Below are 13047 nucleotides of genomic sequence, written 5' to 3'. Positions count from 1 at the left end.
CGGTGTAAGCAGGGGTTGGCAATGACAACAGAATGGCAAGTCCTCTTAGGAGTAGGACAGAAAAATGGTTTGAAAACGGTAAAGAGTGCAATGAGATGACAGCAATTTCTGCTGATGGCATCCAAGTCCTGCTTTACTTCAAGTCATGTTTCTCTGTGATCTGAAATTTAGGTGCAGGGATTTCTAAAAAGGAGTCGTTGGTAGAGCATGTTCCAGTTGAACTGAGAACCGCAGGTGGTATTTGCTGCACCTAGCAGAGGCAGCTATCTGGATGGTTCAGTGCTGCAAATGGATAGGCTTACTTCTTTCCAATTTATGCATATTTACTTTCAGTCCTTTGTGTGTTGGCTGGAAAATTCAGTGATGCACCGTACGTGACATTGAAAAAAGAGACTTGACTATCAATGAAACCACCAACGTGAAAATTAACTGGAGTAGTTTGGTGAAGTCGTTTGTTCCATTTTTCCTCCCCATTATTTGTCAGAAGTTACATTAACACGTGAAGAAAGTATTTCTGCTTAATTGGTTGTAGTAAACGGATGCGCTATAAATTAATTGCCTCTTTAATGTTTAAAAGGTTATGTCCCGTTCATTTTATGAGTGATTAGTATCATTTCACTAGAATGAGCAAGCTTGAGGTCATCTGATGTTTGAAAAGCATAGTTTGTTACTTTCTGTGATTTGCTGCTTTAGAGGGCTCAAATGCTGTCTGGATGTCAGGGTGTCAGTGTCTCTTTCTAAACACCAGTGAACCATAATTAATTGTTTCCTGTAATCTAACTCATTGATTTTCTATGTTTGAGGTGATCCAAGGAACAGCTTTACTCCAGGGGTTAATTATAGAGAGAGTGAGAGCGCACATACACTCATGAACATATTTTTGCTAGTTAATACTAATGAGGATTTTTTGCAACCGCATGGCAGATACTGATTCAACTGGAAGGAGAATTACACAGTATCTGACAGATAACCATGCCCATCCTTAGCAGCTCTTTTCGGTGCCCGCAAAGATCGTGCTCTTCGTTAGTGAAATACCTCCGTTTTGGGGGTTGCCCACCAGTAGATGGACCTCCCAGAACCTCTTGGTTTGTCGAGGAGAGAGCTTGTGGTCTCCTCCACTGGGTGTTAAACCAGAGCTGTTCAGCGAGGGGCACAGAGGATTGCTGAATTGTCATATTTGGTTTTATTCTTTAACTTTCTTGAGCTTTATCAAGAGAGAGTGAATGGCCTAGACCCTCTCTAGGCTTCTCTGTTTTGGCACTAGGTTGTTACCAAACTGGTGTTTACATATACCATGCGGAAACAGTAAATTCAGATATTTGCAACTTTTTGACTTTTTTTTTTCATGTTCTTAATGATTTTTTTCAACCTTCCCCACATGAAGTCGCAGCGGATAAAGCAGAGATGTAGAAACCAGTGTCTCATCACAAAAGCAATTGCCTGCCCACCTTCACCTTTCTTCATACAGCCTTTATTTCTATACCTCTGCTTTCTGCTGCAAATCCCAAAGTGAAGAGCGGAGTGTTTAACCCCTGTCTTACTGAGTTGCATCCAATTGCTGCACAAACAGCTGAGGAGAAGCAGCAAACAGAGGGAAACATAGACCAGATCACAGATTCCACCAGGGAAACCGAGATTTGTTGAAATAATGCTGTAAGACAGTTTCTGGAAGAGTAGTCTCCTTCTTGGTAGAGATACAACTTCACCAGTCATATGAGGAATTGCTGGCTTAAAGGTAGAAGGGTGACTTCTTGCTATAAATTATGTGAAGGTCAGCTTTTCTTTTGCTTAGTGAGTTCCTTCATTCATGCAGGTAATATTGTAACTTGAGAGAATTATTACAATATTATTAAGTACAATGTTAGTATTCTCAACAGACCAAACAGTGGTTCGGAGAGCTAAGGATTAGGGATAAAGATGCACACTGAATTTTATTTCCCATTACAGGTGGGAGGTTTATTTGTCTGCTAAGATGAAAGTGGCTAAAGATAATTTAAAAATGAATCAAAATGAAGTCCTCTGAGTATTTGTTTACAGTTAGATTTGCAGAACGTGTGAAATTCATTATTTCATAGCTCTGCTTTGAAAATGTTAAGTAGAAGATACTGGGAGTTGGGTGCTGTGGTTATTGCTACTGTAAAAACAGCTAGGAGTGCTCTTGTTCTGGAGACCAGAGAAGGACAGATCATGTACAGTTCCCAACCACAGTTCAGTGGGGCTTCTTCATTTTGGCAGAGGCTGTAATGAGGGAAGAGACTTCTGCAGTGTAAATACCTGTGAGGTCTCATCTGCTCTGCCCCTTGAATTTGAGGCTTTGTTGAGTTGAAGACTTTTCTGGATAAATGGAAAATTCCCATCTTCTCCTGACTGGATTGGGCTGATAGGATAGAATTTAGTCAAACTGGTGCTGTTTGCTTTAAATTTACTGTAGTGGAGTATTATAATTCTGCTTTTAATTACCTGTGCATCCCATCTGTGGCATTTGGGATCTGTTTAGAAGAAATGCTGAACTTTTGTAGGTGCAACTAATGTCAGTCACTGACGAGGAGCCCTAATACGATAGCAGTGTGGGTTGTCAGCAGGAGCCTGGTGCTGAGAGGTGGGGCATCCGGGGGTGGTCCTGGTCTGCCACAGTTCACTGAGTCTTTTGGAGGTACGTTGTTATCTCTGTGTGTATGTTTTCCTTTCTGTGAATAGAAATGGTATCTCTGTAGCTCTGTGGGTGGGAGGATTGATCTAGGTGATGTCTCTACAATGCTTCTGAATACAAAACATACTATATTCTCTTCCCTCTTCTGTTACGTCTGTAGACCCAGACTGTTTCAGCCCAGTGTTAGGTGCTGTAGTTTCATGTGTGTGTTGGTCTGTCCCTCCCCCATCACTACAATACAGCTCTGAGCACTTCAAACTGAGTTATCACAGGAATGTGAATGAGTGAAAACTGACAAATTTTTATGCTAAATTTTTTATGACTTAGCATTTTATTTCTAAAAATGTATCTCCAAGGATAACTTGATAGTTATGCATTAAACTTTTGCATTGGTGATGGAAGCACCCACAAACTGTTGTCACGGTTTAACCCAGCCAGCAACTAAGCACCACCCAGCTGCTTGCTCGCTCCTCCCCCCTCTGGTGGGATGGGGGAGAGAATCAAAAAAAAGTAAAACTCATGGGTTGAAATAAAATATAATAATAATAATAATAATGGTAATGAAAAGGAATATAACAAAAAGAGAGAGAAATAAACCCCAAGAAAACAGAAGTGATGCACAATGCAGTTGCTCACCACCCGCTGACCGATGCCCGAGCAGCGATCCGCCCCCCCGACCAACTCCCTCCAGTTTATATACTGAGCATGATGGTCTATGGTATGGAATATCCCTTTGGCCAGTTCAGGTCAGCTGCCCTGGCTATGCTCCCTCCCAGCTTCTTGTGCACCTCGTTGGCAGAGCATAGGAAACTGAAAAATCCTTAACTTAGGATAAGCGCTACGTAGCAACAACTAAAACATCAGAGTGTTATCAACATTATTCTCACACTAAATCCAAAGCACAGCACTGTACCAGCTGCTAAGAAGAAAATTAACTCTATCCCAGCCAAAACCAGGACAACTGTCTATCATTCATCTTTTGAGCACCTTGCACGCTGTGCAGTATGATCCTCAGGCACTGATCTTCTGGGGGATAAGAGTGTGACCGCTGAATGCAGGACTCGTGTAGTAGATATGCATGAAGAGGTAGAATTGAGATAATCAAAAAGTGTAATTGGAGCTTTCCAAATACACGAGTACTTGAATTCTGTTTTATTATTGTCATGTATTCTGCTTTTACGTAACTTTGACATGTGCATCAAACACTTTGGTATATGGCCCAGTGACTGCAGATCTCTGCACGCTCTTCTGCAGCAGTGCTGAGGAGCCTATAAGCACATTAAGCTTCCCGGGGAAAAATACCCTCAGCATCTGGGAGAGGTTAAATGTTCCAGGGGAGAGGTTAAACATTCGTTTTGTCCTCTGCTGCTGTAATTCCAGAAGCCAGATTAGTTCTGAATCATCTGAACCACATTCATTCAAGATTAATGAGAAAGACCAAGTATGGAAAATTTCAGCTGGTAAGCGCCTTGGCTTTGAGCAAGTGGTGAAGGGGGGGTTCATACTGGCAGCAGGCTGCGGGTCATGCTTAGTTTTGAGTTTCCTTAGTACTTAAATTGGTGAAATGGGGAATCGCACCATACCGGATAAACAAGAATTGCAGCAACCAACATGAAGCATTTGGGGGGGGACTTAAAGGCCTCCTCTTCCTTTTTCCCATCTATTTCTGTTTCATTGGAGATCACATTTGCCATTTTGCGTATGCACATGTTTATAACTTTGTGCATGTTCAAGGTACATTGGTGTCTTTAAAATTAACAAGCGATGTATTCGCACTGATGGGTGACAAGCCATTCTAACAGAGATGTATGTATCGTTAATCTCAAGTCCAATTGACTGACAGGCCATGGTTAAGCCGTGGTTAGAAATGTAAGTGGGAGCCTCATGTAGAAAGTATTTATGAAATCCAGGCAGGTCTGCCAGCAAAGCTGTTTGAAGTTCTGCAAAAATAATAACCGGAGAATTCAGGACTAGAGTAACAGAAGTCAATTGGGTGACCTTGGGCTTTTTAAAAATTTAATCAGTTTCAATTTGGGAGAAATGCTTCTTTTAGTAGAGCCTTATAGTGTTGTGCCTGGGTAGCAGCTCTGCGGTTTCACTGTGGTTCGGTTGCTCAGGTGGTCGGCGTGGAAGTTCTCTAGAGCCTTGTCTGTGCTGTAGCATTAACTATCAGAGCAGACTCTTTACATCAAGTTGAAAATGAAGGTGAGCCTAGATATAGGCAATTGCTATGACTCATTTATTTTCTGGACTCTGAAATTAAAGACTTTTTTTCCTTCCAGTGCAATTCTAATCAAGTAAAACCAAAACAGAAACGAACCTCTTTTCTTCCTCGTCACTTGTTTTGCAGCAAACGAAGGCTATCATCAGAAAACTGGAGTGCTCCATTTCTGATTTTGTGGAATAGAAGAGAATCAAACTTCTCCTCACTGGCCAGGTCAGTGTTCGATGCTGCTACGGCCCAAAAGAGGCCACGGTCCTCTGTGGTCTCAGAGGCCAATGGCTGTCCGTAAACGGGATCTTCTGTTCATCTGGGCTTCAGGGGACTGATCTGCGGTGCCTGCATGAGCTGGCACAGGCACGCTCTGTAGCACATGAGCGAGTTTAGATAACTCTGAAGTTTCCCCAGCCTGACAACCACCATTTTTTCATCCAATGATAGATAGTCTAGGAACCATTTAATAGCAGTTGTGAAATAAGGAGAAACACAGCACTACAGCACGTGAAGTAACCTGCAGTGTTTTTCCTTACTTCAAAATAAGGCAAGCAGGAACAAATAACAACGCATGCTCTAGAAGTGAGCTGTGTTGTTTCTTCTTTAACTACATGCACTTCAAAAGACTATTCCCTCACCTATTGTGTTGTTACTTAACAATTCTGTATTCCTCCCAGAGATATGTAGACTATGTTGGTAAGAACTTATTTCTGGTTTTAACACAAAAGAAGAAAAGTAAAACTGAGATGGAAAGGATGAAGTGACTTGCCTGAAGTCACTGTGTGATTCAGTGGTAGAGGCAGAATTAGAACTGGGGGCTGATAGCTGGCGTCTCCCAATTCCCAACGGAGACAAATCTTTTTTAATTAAAAGTAGCATGGGACAGTTGTCTCACCATGAATTTTCAAATATATCTGGACTTTTTCATATTTTAGTATGCAGCCTAGAATTATAATGTGTTCACAATAAATGTGTTAAAATGTTTAAACACAGATTAGTGAGAAATTTGCATTTTGCACTATGGCTGGCATACCTCAAATAGCCATCTCTCTTAAAACAACTACTCTCTAGGAATTATGATGTTTTTATTTATTTAAAGAACAAATCCTTTGTTGTTGTCTATAAATATATATTCAGCTCTTGGCAAAGACAAAAATTCTGGCTGAAGGCTACAGAGTCTCACCAAGGGAACAAGAAGGCTTCATATATCACGTCAGCAGTGAGAGGGGTCTTTTGAGCACCACCGCAGAGTCGTTGATGGGCTCCAGAAGACACATGACCATGTTTTTCTTGAAATTAGGAATTACCCTTTTTATCTCTAATTCTGGAAATTTGAGAAGCTTTTTTAATGCTAACTTTTTTTTTCTTTCCCTCTTTCTCTCTGTTATCTTGCTTAATTACTTTAAGTGGAGACTGTGGCAGGAGAATGACTTTGGCTATTTGGAGAACATAAAGATTTGGCCAACTTTCTACTTCATCCTTCAAAAAGTAACATTACATTTTATTTTCAGGTGTTTCGTTCGAGAATAACTTTCCTGAGCAACTTTTCTTTTGTCTTTAATAAAAATTTACATGTAATCCCTCTGGCAGTTGTGTCATATAGAAAACTCATTTAGAGTGCGCAAGAGATCAAAATTTTATTATTCACTCGAGAATGTGTTAGATGCCCTGGAGAAACCAGGAAGGACTCCATCTAGGAGTTAAAGTCTCGATCCCACATGTCACAGTAAGTGAGAAATACCAAGAGACAATAAAAGAGTGAATTGCAGAGGAAAGAGAAGCATTACCAGAATATTAGATCAGCCTTCATAAATTAAAAATTAGTATTGTGAATTCATAAATCTCTTTAAGAATAATGTTTTGTCAGTTATGGAAAATTTGAGAAAACGGAGTAATGGATTTATATATTTAAAATCTCTAAAGTAATCAATTTTCATTAAAATCAGGAAATACCTTAACACATACCTTCCAGATATTTTTTTATGTATTGTCATTAGCCCAGGTTAGTAGAGGTTTTTTTCCTTTGATTGGAGAGGAAGCTTGCTTGCCTGTTGCTAGGTGATTGCTAATTGTGATATTAGCTGCCAGCAAGCTGCTGGCAGGGATTATAATTTTTTTTTTCCTTGTTAACAAAACGCATGTGTTAGAGGTGCGGCAGCATCTAAATGCTTCTGTATTGCTCAAAATTTATAATGGGAGTGATAAATTCTTTAATACAACTATGGTTATGTACCCAGGTGTACATTAACCCCACTTTGCAGTGCAGTAGTCTTGTTAGCCCCCATCCAGTAATGGCATTAAAGTTGAGCGTAGAAAACGGAGCTGATGTGGCAATAGAAGGATCTGAGCTCTCCAGTGCAAGCAGAGAAGAGCTGACAAGCATTACAGTAGTCCTTAACCAGAATGAGATGCTGTCTCTTCCATGTTCACTCTGCAAGCTCGTGGTGGTGTGGTTTGGACCGAGTGACCTCCTCCCATGCCATCCGACAGCCACTCTGCAGACCGCATTTGTGCGGCGTGGGAGCCAAGAAGGCTGCTTGTTGCCATAGTCATGAATATTTCTCATGCCTTACACAGGGTGACTGCCGTAAGGAAGTACTATTCATCTTCCAGCATCAAGGGATGCTGTATTCCCACAAAAATATACCTCTTAGGCTTTTTTCTCAGTTACTGCCCTATCCTAAATTTACTTCTCAAGGAGTGGTAAAAATTACTATCTTCCAGCTTAGTTGGACATCCATTTATATGCCTCGTGGTAGCAGTCTGAGTCCAGCTTGCATCGGGAGCTAAATGTACTTGTCAAGAGCATCATTCCCTGCTGCCACCAGGTACAGGGTTTCACGGGCTCCAGCCAGATAAAGGCACCTACAGCTATTGTTATCTCAGCAACTTGAACATAAGAATAATTGTGGTTTAGTTGCTTTTCAGGAACTTTCGGAGGTGGGTTTCTATACCTGCAAGATGCTCCATGGGTCACTCTTTGACAAAATGGTTTGTTGTTTCTAGGTTTGGTGTCCTTGACATTTCCTTGAGTTCACTATTTGTCAGAGGTGTAGGTGAGACTTGCAGTGAAGTATTTTGCACTGTGGATGGTTCGTAATGGAGTACTTACAGCGAGGGTACAGTGATGCCTTCGTTCCCTTCATCTGGCAGCTGCAGCTTCTGCTCTTGGGAATTTTCAATTATATTGCTGTCCTGGTAACTGCTGTCGATCCCGGGGCAAAGGGTGGTGATCACAGTGAATTGGGTGCTCTCCCATCCACTTGTTCTGCATTACTGGGAACTTACTGTGCTTGTCAGGAGGGGAAGAGTTGTATTTCTTTCTGCCACACCTTTTTGCAAAATCCGTGGGCTGAGCTGGATGTAGAGGTGCTTCAGTCAATCATCTTTGCTTGTGCCCATCATTTTTGCCACTGGTAAGGGCTAGAGAGGGGATCCTCTGTGTCACTGCAGCCTGTTTGTGGTGTAGCAGCTGTTCGCTTCCTGCAGGCTCTGTGTTGGGTATATTGCAACAGCTTGTTAGCTTACAACTGACGTGGTTCATCTTTCTACCCCTTACTAAGCTCTCTTGCCCTGTACTCCAAGCTTTCCTGAGAGCCAGGGTGTGGTTTGGCACCAGCTGTGCCCCAGCAGCTGAGCCCACTGCCTCTTGGCCGTGGTGAGCAGAGGTGTGTATGGAGCATCTTCCCTGCCTGAGCCTTCCTTCTTCGGGCTAATAGCTCTCAGCTTCAGGGGCCTTTGAAGTGTGTGTTCGGGGGGGTTGTTGGCTTGCTTGTTTGGTTTCCGCTCTTTCTGTGTTCTGCTTACCATCACCCTCTGGACATATTTGGTAACACAGTCATTGGCCTATGTTTATTACCTTTCTTCTGTGTTTTCATCATCCATTAATTGTGGTGTGTAGTCCCACATAATTGAATTTGTTTTGAATTTTTAGTTGTTTGGGTTTTTAAAATCTATTAATCAGGCCTCTCTGACAAAGAGGCCTGTGAGAGTTTTTGGCATAGTTGTGAAATACTGCAACTGTGAGAGAGAATTCATACCCTGGCTTTTTTTTAGCGCTTGGCTTTAAGAACTGCAGTCTCCTTGCTCTAATGTGAATTCCAGAAGACAAAGGATTTATATTTCCTTTTTTAAGTCTCTTGAAGCCTATGGACCTTTTAAAGATTTTTATAAATGCATGGCATACGTTTTGGTAGAAATAATTAATTGGAGGGGCTTACACGCGTTATTGCTTCTGTATGCCCTGGGAGCTCCTGGTTGGGCTGGCCGGCTGCCATGAACACTCGCTGGCTGGCCAGCCAGCCTTCACGTCGGCCTGGTTTCCAGCACAAGTGGTGTCCAGATCAACACATTCCCGTGGAATGTTTTAGATTTCAGCAAAGCAACGTTTTCCTGTGGAAAAGCCTTCCCTCAGAAGAATCCCTGCTAGCCCTCGGTCAGGCGGCTTCCTGTGCCCAGGGCCCTGCAGCATCATGAAGTTTCCTACTGGTTGTGTCATCAGAGGAAAAACAGTTCATTGCTTGCCTTGAGCGGAAATCGAGTCCCACTTGTCGTTAAAAATCGATAGTGAATCCCCAGGAAAGGTTGGGTTTGATCAGGGGTGGCTCCTAGTTCCAGGCGTCTCATTTCACACAAGCAGATGCTCACAGGTTAAACACTGTTAGTCGTCACTTCTCTCAGCTGCTGGTTTTCAGCCAGCGTGTGAATACTTCATTTGCTCCCTGTGGTGCTGCATGGATGCTGCAGTGACAATGACTGTGCTTCAGAGAGAGGTGGATCCTGCACTGGACGGGTGTGAACTTGCACATTTGGTTTATGCATTTGCATAAACCAATTATGCATTTATGCAATGGTTTATGCATTTGCTACAAATACTGTTGCAGCCTGGATATCTTGTTGGCAGAGGGTGTGCTTGAAACAATAGTATTTTCTGCAAATCAAACCAATGGTCCTTGGCAGTTAACTGTCGATATTTCACATGTCATCTTATCCATAAACTATACTAATTCATGTTCTTTCAAGATGTTCATTTGAAATCTCAGCTCTTTACAATTGATCCAAGTTCATCTCCCCCCCAACCCCACAGTGCCCTGTGCTCATCTGCTGCTGGGAGTTAAGTCAGTCCAAACCTGTGCATAACAAAAATGTATTAGGCCACAAGTTTCTTTGCACTAGTTACTGCTTTTCTTCTAGTAGCTGTGTGGGGATTTATTAGAAATTAAATATTACTTTAGTCAGTGTGTTTAGTTGATAAGTTCGGGGACAAACTCTGCCATCAATAATGCTAGTTGCATGAATATTAATCTTACAGCATGTATTGATTACAAAAGGAAATTCTAAAGCCAGATTTTGCATTTTTATTTTGCCTAAATACAGAATATGCTGTTACTTCTATAGGAGAACCAGCCACTCTTCTCCAGTAGCCTACAGACTACACTGAAGAAACAATTTGTTTGAAAAAACACCTGGGATGGACCAAATGTTTTCTTATTATAGATGGTCTTTAGAAGAATGAACTTCTTCAAATGGTTTCTTAATGTGGAACAGGGAGGAAGCAGCTTTTGAACACTTGAAAGTGAGAAATAGTTTAACTCTGTCATTTCTCAACTTGAAATGTTTTAATAATTAATACCATCTGAGACTTCACGTGCAAAAGTTTGGGAACAGAAAGAGAACCAGGCATAGCTAAACTTCAGCAAAGCCCTGCAAACACAGAAGTTTTTTGTTTGAAAGGCTTGACCGGTTGCTGCAGTACATTATTTACATGCTTGAATTCTTTAGCTTCCTTCCCTGGGAAGGCACAGTTAATTTTCTCAGTTCATGTGGGTTTGTGCTGAATCGGATGGAGTTTTTTTATGGGAGCCTTGGGCCTTTTTTCAAGTTGAAAAATAAGATAAATCACTATGGCTTTGTTTCTCTAGTGGAGACATTTTGTCTATTCAAATGTATATGCTTTTCCCTCTCCTTTCTTTAACCCTCTTCCACTCAACGTACAGGCATACGGCAGCCTGGGAGTAAATTTTTTCTATGGCTTCATTTCAGAATTTCATCATTTTTTTTTCTTGGGCTTTTGAAAGGCATATAGGTGCCATACTGTGATTTCTGATTTCTGTGACGAACTTGCACAGTATGAAGACTACACTATGGGTTTCTACTTGTAGCTTGATGGGTCCTGTCCCAGAGATTATCCTGGATTCTGAAGTGCTATAAAACTGTGAGCCTGTCCTACAGGAGTGTGAATGCCCTCAACAGCTCTTGACCTTCATGTGCATTGAGGAGCTACACTTCAAGAGCTGGTGCTTACTATAAGGAATGCAAACAATTGGTTACGTTAAGCCCTATGAAGTGAGCATGCATATTCAGACGAGTGCATGCCCCAGTGCACTCCAGCACTTACGAATGTAGACCTACTTAACTTCCTTTTGGTCATTTTGCTCGCGCACTGTCTCTCTCTCAACTCCCCTTTTTGTTCAGGAGTATTGAAGGCTTTTATTACTGGTGTAATTGCTTTGGATCATTTTACAGTCTGTATTTTAACACAGTGAAGTTTTTATACGTTAGCACAAGAATCTCTGCAGAATAATTGTGAAAGCAGTGTGTTTTTTATATATGGCATTTTATCAGAACTTTGCTAATGCTGCCAATGTAATAGACAACATCTGTTTTCCATTTCATTGCATTTTGTGTAGCAGTAGTCAACTCAAGAGGAGACAAAAGTAACTTTGAACAGAAATGGCGTGCAGGGCTTGGTTCACAATTTGCATCCAAAGAGGAAGGTGGATTACCTTAAAAAGGCAGAGTGCCTTACAGTAATCTTACCGAAGGATATTTAGTCCCTTACTTTTAATTTGTACTCGAATTTGGGCATAGGGCAATTATTTATATATTGATAGCATAGTTTCATTATACTAATTTCAATAAAAGCTTAGTATATTAAAATATCTATGATTGTCTTCAAGCTTTAGAGGACTTTGACACCTGTTTCATGACTACAGGAATGACCCCCTGGCAATCTGTCTCTTCCACCTACCTTGACAACGCTGCTACAAATCTTTTCCATGTTTTTACTTATTTCCCCTAGGTACTGTGCTTTTAAAATACTTGCTGCACCTGAGCCCTAGGATGCGATCAGTGCACTCCTACAGGTAGTGCCTCTGCCGTCGAGGACTCCCCACACAGCAAGAGCAGCAGCAGTGGTGGCACTCTTGCTCTGGACAGCACTGCCTGTGGATTTCCCTGGCGAGGGCAAGCTGTGCCATAGTGGAAGGAGGGGTGCACCTGGCCAACAGCCGTCTGCACGGTTTAGAAAAGAGCAAGGTTGCCTTTTTATGTCCAAGAAGTTTGGTCCTTCTGCCGATAGACGCAGCTGTGGGGCAGCTGCCGTAGGAAGGAGAGCTGTTTTGGTGTGGTGGTGTCGGTGCAGCGGCGCTCCGGTGCCTTTGTGGGAGAGGAGGGGTGCAGGTGGCCACGAAGTGCTTCCTCACAGCCTCCCCTCTTCTCCGACTCGCCAGCACCACAGGTTGTTGGAGTGGGTGCTCCACAGTCCTGTTGCCCACAGCACCGTGGGGCTGCTCCGAGGCAACGAAGGAAACAAGATTTAGAGGATCATACTGATGTTCCCTCCTCTTCCTCCTCTTCCCTTTCCCGCGTTTGAATCTGTTCTTTGCCTTCAGCCACGCTTGTCACAGGAGAGGCCTCTCAGAGGCCATTACCTTTGGGCAGCCTCTGTGCGAGCAGGAGGCGAAGCGAAAGAGGGACCTGGCAGTGGCCCGAGTTCAGGGAGGGGCTTCGGGGCAGGCAGGCGCTCACACGTGGCAGGCGCACGGGGGCCTGTCATGGCCACCACCCTGCTGGGGGACTCGTGGGCACCGTCATGGTCACCAAGCACGTGTGCATGGCAAAGGCCAAGCTTCGTTAATGCTGGTGCTCACGGGACAGCTCATTGATCTGTGGGTTTTCTGATGCAGCGAGGTGACCTCTGCATGTGAGGGGGTTTGGTGGGCGAAGTGCTCTGGTGGAAGCACAGAAACCACCTGGTGTCTGGCCAAGGCTTTTCCGGATTGATGCGTTAGCTGGCGTAGTGCGTTTTTATGGCTGAGTAAAAGCCATAAAGCATTTGGGTTTTTAGCAGATGGCTTTGGGAAAAGGCATATACGTTGCTGTACTGAGAATTCAGTAAATA

At 42.7% G+C, this 13047-nt stretch overlaps 1 protein-coding gene across 6 annotated transcripts in view; it reads left to right on the top strand.

Moving 5' to 3' along the window:
* Positions 1–13047, top strand: part of FOXN3 (forkhead box N3) — a 211789-nt gene that overhangs the window by 127209 nt on the left and 71533 nt on the right. For 4 of the 6 annotated variants that reach the window (XM_050898294.1, XM_050898293.1, XM_050898296.1 and 1 more), the window contains exon 4: positions 5001–5087. The exons of the other annotated variants lie outside the window; for them this stretch is intronic. In XM_050898294.1, the coding sequence (XP_050754251.1) occupies positions 5001–5087 (87 nt within the window). The remainder of the gene's footprint in view (positions 1–5000; positions 5088–13047) is intronic. 6 annotated transcript variants of the gene reach the window in all.

Source organism: Gymnogyps californianus, chromosome 5 (genome assembly GCF_018139145.2).
Source record: "Gymnogyps californianus isolate 813 chromosome 5, ASM1813914v2, whole genome shotgun sequence".
In the NCBI taxonomy this organism is placed as follows: Eukaryota; Metazoa; Chordata; class Aves; order Accipitriformes; family Cathartidae; genus Gymnogyps; species Gymnogyps californianus.
This window is presented reverse-complemented; position numbering and strand designations above follow the sequence as displayed.